At 54.2% G+C, this 14,576-nt stretch overlaps 1 protein-coding gene across 8 annotated transcripts in view; it reads left to right on the top strand.

Annotated features, from left to right (window-relative positions):
* TSPAN14 (tetraspanin 14) overlaps window positions 1–14,260 on the top strand; it is a 55,039-nt gene extending 40,779 nt beyond the window's left edge. For 5 of the 8 annotated variants that reach the window (XM_027129713.1, XM_027129715.1, XM_027129714.1 and 2 more), the window contains 8 exons: window positions 2,520–2,570; window positions 4,314–4,460; window positions 5,983–6,153; window positions 8,147–8,272; window positions 9,575–9,619; window positions 11,420–11,539; window positions 11,929–12,006; window positions 12,639–14,260. In XM_027129713.1, coding sequence (XP_026985514.1) covers window positions 2,520–2,570; window positions 4,314–4,460; window positions 5,983–6,153; window positions 8,147–8,272; window positions 9,575–9,619; window positions 11,420–11,539; window positions 11,929–12,006; window positions 12,639–12,710 — 810 coding nt within the window. In that variant the 3' untranslated portion in view covers window positions 12,711–14,260. The other 3 variants (XM_027129716.1, XM_027129718.1, XM_027129717.1) reach the window with 3 other exon arrangements.
* Window positions 14,261–14,576: the final 316 nt, after the last annotated feature.

The raw sequence follows: 14,576 nt of genomic DNA, 5'->3' as shown, positions 1-14,576 counted from the left end.
CTGTGTTGGGTGAGATCAGGTAAGCTGAGGCAAAAGACGTGACCCCCCCGCTTGGCAAGAGGGAAGTGAGTCATTGGAGACCTTGAGGAATGGTGGGGAGAGAGGCCTACGGGGATTCGGCAGGTGGCGACTGGTCACCTTCAGGCTTGCTTACCGTGCAGTGTCAGACACTCGGGAAGGGAAGGGAACTGGTCGTGTACCCCATCAAGGCAAACGAAGCCCTCTTCATCAACTCATTAATCCAATGGGAGGATGGAAAAGTGGGAAATCAGCACAATGTGGTGGAAAGGACCACGTGTCGGCTCCGGAGAGCCTAAGTTCTGGCAGCAGAGGGGTCTTTGCCCGCGTGGCGCAGTGCTGTCTCCAGTGCTTGAGATGGTGCCTGGCACTTACTCAATGCCTGTTGAATGAATGAGTGAGTGAGTAAATGAATGAACTAAACAGAGACTTGGGATCTGGGCCTTCTCACTTACTGCTTGGGATTGTTACTGAACTGAACTTGGGTTCGCTCACCCGACTTGCAGCAAAGCCAGTCCTTTTGCTACCAGGTTGTGGTGAAGGGAAGTACAAGGTTTATCGCAGAGCGCCCAGCAAGGAGAACGGGCAGCTCGTGCTCAAAAGACCAAAACTCCCCGATGGCTTTCAGTCAAGGGTTTTTAAAGGAAATGTTAGGGGTGAGAGTCACAGGGTATATGATTAACTTGTGGACTTCCTTCTGCTTGGTTAGTGGTGATGTAACAGGGAGATGGTTGGGGAATCTGAATCATCTGCCTTCCGGTTCCAGTCAGTCTGGGATCCACATACCTCTTCAGGTCAGTGGGTAATCACCATCCTCTACAGGGTTGGGGGGTGGTGGTCTTAGTTTCTGCAGAACAGCTCAAAGATAGTGTCATATTGTTATCTAAATCCCTTCTGGAGGAACCAGGAGTCCTGTGACTCTGTTGTTCTAATCAGTAGCTGCTTGAGTCTGCTCTTTGGAATGGGGGGAGAAGGGGAGGGGAGACCAACAAGAAGCAGCGGGCACAGAGGGGCTCATTGTACCCAAGAAGGCCCCGCAGGGTCCTGCTCGGTTTCAGTCACCCCTTTTCTTTGATATTCCTCAATCTTGAGGGAAACAGGGGCGGGATGAGAAAGGGAATAAAGTTGTGGATAGAGAGATTAATCATCAACTTGTCAGGGAACTGTTTCAGAGGGACTCGGTTTCAGAGGGACTCGGTTTCAGAGGGACTCGGTTTCAGAGTTTTGGTCCTGGCCCTCTCAGCTCTCATGCTGCTTTGTTAGGTGGGGGAATCAGGTCTTGGCAGGACTCCATCACTTGGGATCCACAGACTGCTGTGGGAACCCGCAGTAAGGAGTCTGAGAACCCTCTGAAATTCCCTCCAAAACATTGGGCATGTGCACATTTTCTGAAAGTGGCCTGTGACCCAGAGGAGGTTGGGAACTCCGGGGCTTTCTCTGAAGGCCCTTCTTCTGAGTGCAGCCTTCTGGGGCTTGCAGTGAAGTAGACAGGAGTATCCTAAAGCTGGAGAATACACTTGGGAAAGTTGCAGCCACAGAGAACCTTGCCCTGTTGTTTACCGAGAGGTCCTGATAAACGGCAGCAAAATGCCAGCAGAGTATAAAGCAGTTAAGCAGAAAGATGCGGGGCTGCTTAATTTGTAGAGGCCACGTGGTGTCTGTTTTCTATGAAACAATCCTCCGGGGTGTAGGAATCTGTGGAGTGTATTTGGGGGTCCCTTTTTGTCATGGTGCACGTGAGGCACCTTAGCCCCGGTGGGTTCCTGTGTGTAGGAGGTCAGGTTTGGGGGGCACTGCTTTTCTGGGGTGAGCACTTGGCCTGGTGCAGGCTTCTTTTAATTCGGTAACATAACCAGGCATTTCCTGAGCACAGGCATGCCCTGCAGTGCCGAGTGTAGGCACCACAGTGAGGAGCCTGAGCCTTGCCAGCAGATGGCCTGGGCGGCTGCTTGTCTGTGCTTGGAGTCTGTCTCCGGGGCTGGAGGCCCGAGGCGGGCGGCACAGGGGGTGCTCTGTCCTAGGCAGGGCTTCGCCTGCGCTGGGAGCCCATGAAGGCTCCTGGGGCAGCCATCATGAGGGGTGATGTCTTCTTACACACCAGAGAGTGCATTGAAATGAGTAGGGGGCTTGTGGAATGGGGAAGAAATGGGGCGTGGCCTGATGTCTCTAACTCCATAGTCTCTCCTGGACAGAGTCTGCTCCGAGATCTTTGTCTCTGCTCTCCAGAGCATGGGGACCTCTGGGGTTGAAGGAATTGGTCCCAATGGTCTGGGAAGATAGGTGTGGGTTATCTGAAGAGCCTCACCGTCCTGTTGTGCTGGTGTAGAGTCCCTGTCATCTGCAGGGGCCAAGGGGGCCGCCTTGCCCTGGTTCTGCCCAGCCTGGACACAAGCCAGGAACACGCCCTGACTAGCAGTGTGGTCCCTCCTATGAGAAGCATGTTCGTGGAGCTGGTTTCTGACCTACCTTTCTCTCTCTCTCTTCCCGCTGTGCCTGCTCAGTTGGCTGGAGTTGTCTTCCTGGGTGTCGGACTATGGGCGTGGAGCGAAAAGGTAGGTGTGACTGTCACTAGGACCCTGAGCATCAGTCCGCCAGGTTTGTTTGTCCCTTCCTCCAAACTCCTCCCTGACGAGGTTCGTAGTCATTAATCTTTACAGAGCCAGCTCTTGGAAGTTACTGAACTTAGGATGAAAACTCCTGGGGTCCTGCTGCTGGCCCTGTTTCCCCGTGGTAGGGTCGCTGCTAGAGGTCAAGGTTGGGCTGGTTGGGATTTTGAGCCCTGTGAGTGTGGGGAGCCCTCTCTCCTGTTCCCAGAAGCCCTGAGTCACCCTGGGGCATGTCTACAGCTGTGTCCAGGGCAGGCCTGGGGCTACCTTCTGGAATGGGTCCTGTCTGTGCCTCTGGGAGCCAGCAGGACCCTGAACACAGTTGTGTTGATTCCTGAAGCTCTTGTTCTCGTCCACGGGAAGGACCCCTGAGTCAGGGAGCAGGGCTCTGGGACGTGCCCCCTGGGCGCCCTGTAGGCACCTTTGAACCTCCTTGCCCAGCCTGTAGAGGAGAGAGGAGGAGAGAAGACCCGGCTCTTACTGTCCGGAAGGACAAGGGGCAGTTGGAACTCCAAGGATGGGACTAGACTGGGTGTGGGCAGGGTGGAGCTTTGGTGCCACATTTTGCTCTGCAGGTAGGTGGGCGCTGGGGAAGTAGAGAGACCAGGCTGGAAACAGTGGGAGCTAAAGCTTCCTCTCGAGTCTCAGGCCCAGGGCCCTCTGTTCCTTCAGTGGAATCTCTTTCTGCTTTCAGGAGGAGGAGACAGGAGCGCTTAGGTCTGTGGGCTTTCTTGCCATGGCCTTAGGAACTGGATAAGGTCTGCCTGTGGGTTTGGGCCCCTTTAAGAGCTTGTAGTGCAATGTCACTTTGCCCTAGTGACCAAGAAGCTGATGCAAACCATGACTCGTAGTGCCACCGTGTGACCGCCTCCGGAACAGCAGCATCTCAGCCAACGGAGCCCTGAGCCTAGGCCGGGCTACCCTGGCTCCCTGATTCTAGCTGGGTGCCTGGTCCGGCTGCTCTTTTCTCCATCCTCCTTTGAATCCTGTAGAACTGCTCTGTCCATTTCAGTTGCCATTAGCCAGATATGACTAATTATATCTAAATTAATTAAAATGAAATACAAATTAAAATTCAGTTCTTTAGTTCCACCAGGCCACATTTCAAGTGCTCAGTAGCACATGTGACCAGTGGCTACCATTGTGAACAGTGCAGATATAGAACATCTACATCATCACAGAAAGTTAGTGGATGGCGCTGCCTTCGCCTGTCCTTGGCGGGTGTGCTGTTCACAAGCGTGTTCATGTTGAAGCTGTTTTCATCTCAGGATAGTGGGGTGCTCCATGAATTGAGTGCCAAGTCAACCACCAGATGGCCAGAGGCCAGGGCCCTGGGGTGCCCTTGACCACGGACCAGAGGGCCCCTCAGGACCTCTTCCACCCCAGGCCTGGCGTCAGTACCCTGCAGGCTACAAAAGAAGTGTGGGGTCTGCCTGGGAGGCGGTCACAGCCTAGATGGAGACCAGGAACGGGAGAGTGGCTGGGGGCTGACGTAGGCAAAGATCTACTGGGCAGAGGGGGCTCTGAGGGGGCAGGTGGGGAGGGGCCGCGCCATGCCGTGGCTTTTAATGACAAGACTGAGCCTTGGAAGGCGGGTCCCTGTCCTCATTTAGGTCCGGACACAGCCCCCCAGGGCACCCTCAACTCTCTTTGAAGCTGATGTTACCCTGCTTTCTCTGCCTCTTTCAGGGGGTGCTGTCCGACCTCACCAAAGTGACCCGGATGCATGGCATTGACCCTGTGGTTCTGGTGCTGATGGTGGGCGTGGTGATGTTCACGCTGGGTTTCGCTGGCTGTGTGGGGGCCCTGCGGGAGAACATCTGCCTGCTCAACTTTGTGAGTGGCCCTAGACACGTGGGTGGGAGGAGATGGGGAGGTAGGGGTGTGGGCTCTGCCCGGCAGGCCTAGCCCTTATCTGGGGGGTGGGTAGCAGCTCTTATGAGCCTCCCCCAGGATCTGGCAGTGGGGGGAGGAGGCAGCCCTTGGTGCCCTGCTGCCTAACGAAAGGTAAGATTTCAGGGAACAGTCAGATGAACCAGATCCTCATCTCTGGAGAGGCTGGGCCCCTCTGGATTTTATCTCCTAGTGGGCAGAGTCGGCTGCTCCCTGGCCTGCTCTCCTCCCCTTCCCTTGCCTTTCATCTCCCTTAAGAAGTTCCAGTTGTTTGTTTGCTACTCACCTTTGCCCTTCCTGGCTAAGATCAAAAGATGTCAGTAATGTTAGGAAATCTTTTCCCTCCTCCAGGGTGTGTGAAACTGTTGGCTGTGCAATTCAGAATCCTTAATTTCCTGGCAGAACTTCGAGTTACTAAGAGTTTAGTTTTATATTCATTTTGAAATGCATTCAGCTAAAATTAAATAGCACCTGGTGGGGAAAACACATAATTGTGTTTTGCACTATAGTTTTTGTTGAATTTATTAGATCAAGCCTTTTTTTCTGGGCTTCATTTAGAAAGCAAAACACGTGGGCTTTTTCTCATTGTTTTTTCTCTTAAAGATTATGTTTGGTTACCTTGCTTCTCTATGAATGGAGATTTCATTCTGGAGGGCCTTATGTGTGTATATGTTTGTACATGTGCCTGTCTTATTTTGAGATATTGTTGGTTGTTGCATAGCTGCTTAGCGTGCTGTATGGCCAGTGATAACGGCTGTGATAACTTGAGCTCTACAGGCTGGAGCCCCACCTTGATGGGAGGGGGTGTGTACCTGTGACTGCAGTGGCCTTTACAGAATTCCACCACTATTGTGGCCAGGGACAGCTCTGCTTCTGCAGAGGTTTTTATGCAGTTGACTATCATATACACACATACAGAGTAGGTACTGATAACGTTAGCAACTCCAGAGTTGTAAAGAGCCCTGCCAGGGAACTCAGATGTCCTGTATCTAAAGTATGTAACCCGAGTGAACCTCAGCTTCCTTATCCCTAAAGTAGGAGTAACAAGTTTCTAGCAACTGGGATGGTTGTATGTGCGAGGAGAGTGGTCAGATAGCGTGTCTGGAGCACAGTCTCTGCCCTGAAGGAGCTGATACCTGGTGGGGTAGGATAGCCATTCATTCCCGTGATGGAGTTTCCTTGGAGTGGGGGCTACTTCATAGGAGGTGGTTGGTACATTGTCTTGGAGCTTTCTCATACTTTCACTCAACTGACTCTTACCAACAATGCAGCAGTGTGAGTAGGGATGAGTTGCCCAGAGTACCCAGCTAATAACGTGGGATTCCCCAGACTCCAACGTGGGTCTCTTGGGTGCCGAGCTCGTGCTGTTCGCAGCAGGCAGAGGTTCTGGGTCGGACAAGGATGCGCGTCTGGCTGGGAGGCCAGAGGTGTAGTGACTTCTGCTCCCGTGCTTGTCCCCCTGCAGTTCTGCAGTGCCATTGTGCTCATCTTTTTCCTGGAGCTGGCCGTGGCCGTGCTGGCCTTCCTGTTCCAGGACTGGGTGAGGGACCGGTTCCGGGAGTTCTTCGAGAGCAACATCAGATCCTACCGGGATGACATTGACCTGCAGAACCTCATCGACTCCCTTCAGAAAGCTGTAAGCACCACCTTCTCCCTGATAGAGCTTGGCTTTTCTGGCTTCAGTCTGTGTGCATGGCTCGGGGGCCAGGCTGGTGGGGAACACTGGGCCTTCCCTTCTCAGCTCTGCCCACAGCCGGGAGGCCAGGGGAGGTGCTCCCCCCCGACTCTGGTCAGGTTAGCTTTGTCTGCTTGTGGTTGCTGGCGGGCCAGGCTTGCTCTCAGGGCGCCCTCCCCCATTTGCTTTGGGCAGGCAGTCCAGCTGCACCCACGGCCACCCTACCCTCTACCTGCGCAGGGCCCAGGTCTCTCCAGCCCTGGCCACGCGGGCGGCTGCAGTCTCCTAGGTGCTGTGTGTGCTGAGGGGTAGAGCTGGGCGCGTGACTCCCCGACTGAGGCTATTCTTGTCCCCTTCCTCCTCGGGACCTTTTCCCCTTCCTGTTTGGGAGGGCAGAGCTGCCTGGAGGAAGGTTCTTCAGATGGAGAGGAATGTGACCTCCCTGGACTCTGTTCCTGGGGGTTTGTCTAAGCAGTCCCAGGCCGTGGCCTTTTCTCTGTCAGGCCTTCCTCCCCGTTGTGTGTGGCTGTACCTGGAGGCTGGGACCACTGCTGTCCCCCATCTCTGCCACCCCTCCCGCTCCCCCTGGCCCCAGGAGAAACCAGCTCCCCACCATGCCAGCCTGTGCAAGGCTGTTGTTTGATCTGTGCTCTGCCAGAAAACCTAGCTTCCTCAGGAACTTTCTATATGGAACCCTTTTGTTCTGAGGAGAAAATAGAAGAGCATTAAAAATAACTATGAGCTGTTCTCCTTATTAACCAGAACTTGTTTACCCCTTATTTCATGTATTGTAGGATCCCTCAAAACCCATTTATGTGATCAGAGATCCTTCCTGTGTCGTTAGATCCTTCCTCTGTTGTTAGATCTCTTCCGTGTTCGTCTGCGAAAGTCCCCATCCCACCCTCTGCTGACATCACTGCCTCCTGTGCCTTTTCCTTTTCTGTTCAAGGCTGCCATTCTCTCTTCACTTCCACATAACCTTGGGCTTGCTGGTGTCAAGGATGCCAAGGCGGTTCCTCTCTGCACTGGCCTCAACGACATTGTAGTTTTCTCCACTGCCTTCCTCTCCTTTTAAAAAATACCTTTCCTTAGAGATTCAGTAAATGATGGAGCTTCCTCATGGTAGAATATCAGGTAGTCGTTAGAGCACCTGGAACCACGGAGGACAGGGCAGGGGAGGCGGGATTTTTACCTTAGAACCGAAAGTGAAGCCAAAATCCTGGTTGTGGGCCTGTGATTACGGCCATAACCGTGAGAGCTGTAAGGGCAAGTGTGAAAACGACATCTGCTCTCGGATTGGGATGCCACTGACGTCACAGTGCCGCTTTCACTGTGTTTGGTTTTACGATTTTTTAGACAAATGGGGTTTTTCTTTGCTGCTTCACCAGATAGTGGGGGGTTCTGGGAAGGGAGGGTGGAGACCCCGGGTCAGGGGCAGAGCTTTGCTTGCGTTACCTTTCACCCCAGCCATAACTCTCCTTGGGAGTAGACTTCAGCAGCTGTTTCCTGTAAAGAGGCACGAAAGGTGACTGGGGTCAGCTTGGACCTTTCCTGGGGAGGAAAGCACACTGCCCACAAAGAGGTGTTCTCTCGGCGGGCAGTAGAGGACCACATCAGAAGGAGAGCGAGAAGCCCGCTCTCCCGGGTTGAGGGTCAGTTGGAGAGGAAGGGGAAGTTCCAGGGTGAGGAGGGAGTAGAGCTGACTCCCAGGGCACTGCCGAGCCGGCCTGGTGTGTTGGGCCCAGACAGGACCTGGACACAGTTTCCTTCTTAAGGGTCCACTTGGGTCACCTCGCTCACATCTCAGTGATGGGAGGTCCGTGGGGCGGGCTTCGATTTCTCTGTGTGATACACAGAGGTGCACTGAACCCCGTGTCCCTAAGACAGACACTCTACGTGGGGCAACGACAGCCCTGGCTCAGAGCCCCGACCGTTCTCGGCTTTATGATTGCAGAACCAGTGCTGTGGGGCATATGGCCCTGAAGACTGGGACCTCAACGTCTACTTCAACTGCAGTGGCGCCAGCTACAGCCGCGAGAAGTGTGGGGTGCCCTTCTCCTGCTGTGTCCCCGACCCCGCGGTGAGTCTGCCCAAGCATGGACGGTCCCTCTGGAGCGGAGCAGTTCCTGCCTCCCTGAGGGCTCTGGCTTCTTCTCTTCTGCGGATGGATTGAGTGCCCGGCTCCCCCTCCACTCGCCTCAGGGCTCTTGCAGCTCTGAAATCCTATACCTATAAATTCCATAAATGTTTTTGCATGGCCCACCCTGGCTCTGGTGTGCTGGGTGAAGCAGGCAAAAAACAGTGGTCCCCCTCCCGTGAGGGGCTCTCACTCAGGGCCGCCTGGACAAGATGCTGTGAATATAATGAGGCCTGGTCTCCTTTCTCTGGAGAAAACAAACACTCAGTCCTCCGAAGCCCTGGGCGGTGGCATACATCGCCATCCGGGGGTGGTGCAGAATTCTTTCACTGTTCTTTCTTCTTCACCTGTCTTCATCCCCAGGCCACAGACCACATCCTTGGGTTCCAGAAACTGAGCTCTTCGGTGCCCCCCGCCCCATTTTTTTGGCCACGCTGCACGGCTTATGGGATCTTAGTTCCCTGACCAGGGATTGAACCTGGCGCCACAACAGTGAAAGCGCCGAGTCCTAACCAATGGACTGTCAGGGAATTCCCTTGGGTGTCCTTGAAGGAGCACTGAATGTTTGCCCAAACCTAGCCTGAGCAGAAGGGAGCCCCTACGGCCGTCAGTACCATCACACTGCCTGGTGCTGGGCCACGGGGCTCTAGGCGCGTTCCCCAGCCCGGGAGGGGTTCAGGTCTGCAGAGGCTGCACAGCGGTGTCTGACCTCTCCACCGTGACTGTGAAATCTTTAGCAAGTGTAGCTTTTCCCTTCTAGCTCAGAGATTGGCAGACTACAACCCCTGCACCAGATCTGGCCTGCTGTCTGTTTTTGGATGACTTGTGAGCCATGAATGGTTTCAGCCGTTTTAAGTGGTTGAAAATAAATCAAAAGAAGGATAATATTTTGTGCCACGTGAAAATCATGAAATTCAAACTTCAGTGTCCATAAATAAAGTTTTATTGAAATACAGCCATACCTGTTCATTTACATATTGTCAATGGCCGCCTTCATGCTACAACAGCAGAGTTGAATAGTAGCTACGTAGGTGGGTTTGAAGTATTTACTATCTTGCCCTTCACACAAAAAATTTGCCAACCTTTGTCCTAGCATGGAAGGTTAGTTGGCAGCATGATGGAAAGGCATGAGCTGTAATGGAATTGGTGCAGGTGTTTGCTGGTGTTTGGTTGTGACTTTTCTAGAGCTTTCTACCACCGGCTTCTGGAGCACAAAAATGACTAATCTTTCTGCTTTTCTTACAGCAAAAAGTTGTGAACACACAGTGTGGCTATGATGTCAGGACTCAGGTGAGAGCTCCAATGCATATGACTTTGAATTCTTCAGGTTTATTCTCTAGGGTCCACCTTCCCGATTTAGCACAAGTGCAAACTGGAGTGGGAAAGCCAGGGGAGACTAAGCTCAGAGAGGCCACCGAAGCTGGGAACCAGGCAAGCGGGAGCACACGGCCACACACACGCCTTCCCTGAGCCGCTGGCAAGACGAGATTCATGGGAACAGTAATGGGTGTGATTTCAAGCTCTGTGAACCACAGTCACAAAATCTAGCAGTTGCTACGTTAGTGGAAAGAAGATGGATGAAAGTTTGGGGGAACAAAGGCGACATGTTTAAGAGACCCTTGGGGTCCCAGGAGGTGTCTGTTATGTAGGGGTTCAGGGTGGAGTTGCAGGAGGCACATGGCTTGGTCCAGCCGCCATTATGGAGGCCATGCTGACAGGAAGGGAGATAGGCTCAGGGCAGGAGCAGGGCTCAGCCCTCTAAGGGCTTCCTCAGGCCGTACGGAGTGTACGCTTGCACGTGAAGAGGCGAGGACCCACCCCAGTCCTTGCTCTGGTGGCCTCTGGTGATGTGAATGACAGCTGTTCTGAAGGAGAGGGATTTCGGGGAAACTGCAGGCACCCTGCTGTTGGCCGTGGACACTAGGGATGTGACCCTCCAGGCTGGGAAACCTCAACTCCCTCTGCAGTGAGCTCCGCTTCATAGCAGTGGGCCTATGTCAGCATCAGCTTCTTCAGTGACCAATTTCCTCGCCACTTGCATCAGTTGCTAGGGCTGCTGTAAAAAAGTACCCAGGCCCTGCGGCTAAAATAACAGAGATTTAATTTTCTCATAGTTCTGGAGGTTAGAAGTCTGAGGTCAAGGCCTCAGCAGTGTTGGTCCCTTCTGAGGCCCCTCTCCTTGGCTTGGATGGTGCCTCCTCTTCCCTGTGTCCTCACATGGGCTTCCCTCTGTGTCTGTCTGTGTCCTAATCTCTTCTCACGAGGACACCAGTGTTATTGGATTAGGGCCAACTCCAATGACCTCATTGTAATTTATTTACCTCTTTAAACAGCCTCTCTCCAAATACAGTCACATTCTGAGGTCTTGGGGGGTTAAGACTTCAACATAGGAATTTTAGGGGGACATAATTCAGCCCCTAACACTGCTAATGAATGAATGTTCCGTCAGTGTTTCATGGGTGAGGCTGATAGGGGAGGGGGGCCGGGGCTGACTGCTGTGTTCGGGGTGGGTGAGGACACGGTGTCTGCCGAGGCCACATCCCTGTGTGCTGACTGAGCCTCCGCTAGGGTCGACTTCAGCCTGTTCCTGCTGGCTCTGCTTCTTGGAGCCAGGCTTACCTGGGCTCGGGGGCACACTCGGAGAAGCCATTGTCCCTTCCCTCTCCTGACTCAAAAGACGCTGAACCCTCTTTCCCCAGTTTCTCTCTTTAAGGCACATTTTCCTTCCCCAAGCCCTCATCCCCCTCCCCTTTCTCCAGATGTGGGCTGTGGAGGTGTGTTGAACAAGCTGACCTTGAAATGTGTGGAGGCCCTAAGAGAAAGGGGTTAAAGATCACAGCCAGGGAGCCTTTGCTTAGACAGGTTATAAAATGCGAACTGCCCGGGGAGGGGCAGAGACCGAGGCAAATAGATGTGTTTCTCCTGGAGAGTTCTGTCTGTCCGTCTGTCCTCAGCACCAGCCTCCCGGATCCCTCATTCCCCCCCACCCCCGCCGAGCTTTGCTCTGCCCCCGGCGGGAGCCCTCTGGGGATCCAGGGTGGGGACGGCCTGCGTGTCTCGGGCTCAGGCCGCTGTCCTGTTTCCCTGCAGCTGAAGAGCAAATGGGACGAGTCCATCTTCACGAAAGGCTGCATCCAGGCGCTGGAGGGGTGGCTCCCACGGAACATCTACATCGTGGCCGGCGTCTTCATCGCCATCTCACTGCTGCAGGTTTGCCCCCGCTGCCCTTCGTGGCTTCCTCTCCCCTTGCGGCCGCACCTGTTCCCTTGAGCCAGATTTTACACTGGGAAAGATGCCGGTGGCCGAGGGCGCGTGAGGCCCAGGGTGAGTAGGCTGCTGAGTGTCTCCCGGGAGAAGAACTGGTGGGAGAAAGTCAAGAATTCAGTGAATCAGAAAAACCAGGAGTTTTTCCAGGGTTGCCCAGGGCTGGGAGGAGAAGCCGGCAGCCCCCCAGGCAGCCTCGGAGGCAGCGGAGGCTGCTGCTCTGTGGAAAACCCACCATTTAGAAAATGTTCGGCTCTGACCTTGCCTTGAAGAGGGTGACTGGGGTGGACGCGGGGTCTCCAGCAATCCACGCACCTTTTTCCTCCTTCACTCAGTGGTTGACTGATCTCAAAGGAAGGCCGAGAGACAGAAGCATCTGGAAAAAGAAAGAAAAAAATTTACTTGCAAAGCAGGCAAGGATCTCTTACTTCAGAAGGCCTGGCCCATCAGCTACCAGCCACAAGAGGGATTGAAAGTGGGGGGTGAGGGGAGCAGAATTCCTCAGGTCACCAAGTTCACATTAGTCTGTTTCTGGTAGGAAAAGATCAGCCTTCCCACGTGATTATCCTGGTCACTGAGGTCGGGGTGTAGCTTCAGACACCAGCATGGCCCAAATCGGGGACAGTCTTGTTTTTATGGTGGAATCCAGGTTTGCAGGAAACATTCGAGATTTGGTATTTGGGGAATCAGAACCAGTCAGGGTGACCCTGTCATTTTCCGTTTCACCCCGGGTACAAAGCGAGTCGCGGCCTGTGATATGGGATGTGCGTGGTCATGTTGCAGGCAGGGCAGAACGTCCGTTTTGCTTCTGTGGTGCCTGCTGTTTGCCCCTTCAAGGCTTTAGGGAAGATCCCACTGTTTTTCACGCAGCAAAGCAGAGCCCGGGCTCATTTGTTTTAACTGTGGGTTGGTCTCGTTTGGCCACGTACCCAGTTGCAGCCTCTGCGGGTGGGCGTGGAGGTGATGGGAAGTGCGGGGTGCCCTGCCCCACCTCCCCCTCGGCCCCGATGCTGACGGCCGCTGCCTCTGCCGGCTTTGTTGTCAGATATTTGGCATTTTCCTGGCGAGGACCCTGATCTCGGACATTGAGGCAGTGAAGGCAGGCCACCACTTCTGAGGAGCCACAGGTGGGCGAGCAGAGCTGAGCCACGCCGTGGAGGCCGAAGCCCTTCACCGCCATCAACTTCACGTCCAGAGGGAGAGAAACGGACGCACCCAGCCCGAGCCAGCACCCTGCCTTCAGCATCCGCGTGACATGATCTCTGTTTCTGCTTGCTGGTGCTGGAGACCCAGGGGCCCCCTCGCACCTGCACAGACTTGTGACCAGCAGCCCCGCTGGGGTCTGCCTGGAATCAGAGGGTATGTCTTTAAGTGGGGGAGGTGACTCTGAGGGACAGACGGCTCTGGTGGCTGCACCCTGGCCTCCTCACCGCTCATGTCATTGGTGCTGGCCTAGGGGGCAGCCACACCTTCTGTGGCCCTCTGAGTGCCAGGGGGGCCCGCAGTGTCTGCACAGGTCGGGGTGTTGGCAGGATCCTCGGCCATGTCAAGTGAAGTAAGCCTGAGCCAGTGCGGGGGCTGGTGCCACGGGAGTGCCTCGTCCGTCGTCCCCCGGCGCCCAGGGCGGGAACTGTCTCCAGCCTCAACAGCATTATGCCCTGAGGGCACGAGGGGGCAGTGGGCATGGCTCTCCTGCGGAGTCAGCTCTCCTTTTCCTGAAGTGTGTAAATAGTTTATTTATAGGGCAAGAATGTTCTCACACCACATCTTCATTTCCTCTGGCATTCTCCTCTCAACAGCCTTACGCGGCGTCTGGGACTGACGCCGTCCCTTTCAGTTCCCTGAGTGTCCCACGAACCAGCTCCAGCAGCTTCTCCATATCACCCCTAGTAACCCAGCTGCACATACATGCTCCCCTTCGTCTGTGCACCCCCCACATGCATACCCCCACTCCCCTCCCAACTTGGCCTCACTGTCTTCTGGTCTTGGTGCTACTGAAACTGTTACCCGGAACTTGAATCGTGACCCTGACCCTCCCCCACTGCAAGGCCGGGGAGCCCCAGCCAGAGATGGCCAGCTGGACCCCTTTGGCCAGGGCTCCTCTCCAGGCCACATGCTGAGGGCTGGCTGGCCGGCCTGGCATTCGCCTCTCCCTGGAAAGAGAAGCCCCGTAGCCAGGCCCCTGGGCCGAGCCACGGACCCCAGCCTGCAGCTGCGTAGAGGCTCAGACGTTTCGTTGCTCACTTTCATGGTGACCTTCCAACCCCTGACGGGGATATCTGTGGTCACCGTGTCCACCTTTCCTGTCAGGGCTATTGGGGGCTTGCTGTTGGAAATGAAGTCTGTCTTATGTACTGAATAACCCCCCAGGCGGAGCTGGGGCGTTCGTGCATCTTTGGCTGGTCTACACCCTAACGCCTCTCTGGCTCTCGTACCCGTTCTGTCCTCATCGTTCAGGGATGGAGTGCCACCTTCACATACTTGCCGAAGTGTACATGCTAAAATGGTATATACTGGTGGGTGTTTGTTGACGATGTTGGTTTTGTTTTGTTTTTTTACAATTTTCTCTGTAGACTAGGGGAAGAATGCTTGTGTTTTTAGGAAGTGTGATGCTTTTCTTTGACTGCCAAACTCTTTTATGGAATATATCTTTATATTAATGCTGTTGTTGTGATTGTTTTTGTTTTGGGTCATATCAAGATGGCATTAAGCATCTCAGTGGTGAACTCGGCTGCCGAGGGAAACGGTGGGATCGGGTGTGGGTAGGCATGACGGGAAGGTAGGTGGTTGGCACAATCTGAAATAAATTTCATCGGGTGATTTTTTTTTTAGATTCTGTGTGCCACTTTCAGTGATTCTTTGTGTGGAGGTTACACCTGGAACAAGCTGGCTTGTGGCTTAGTTATGCCCAGCTGGAAGCATAAGGTAGAACTTTGACTCCACAGGCCCGGAGGAAATGTTATTTTAGGTTATAACTGTACAG

This window comes from Aethalodelphis obliquidens, unplaced genomic scaffold (genome assembly GCF_003676395.1).
Source record: "Aethalodelphis obliquidens isolate GAN/ISIS:26980383/991018 unplaced genomic scaffold, ASM367639v1 scaffold37, whole genome shotgun sequence".
Classification (NCBI taxonomy): Eukaryota; Metazoa; Chordata; class Mammalia; order Artiodactyla; family Delphinidae; genus Aethalodelphis; species Aethalodelphis obliquidens.
Note: the sequence above shows the minus strand (reverse complement) of the source record. Positions and strands in the feature narration are given on the sequence as shown.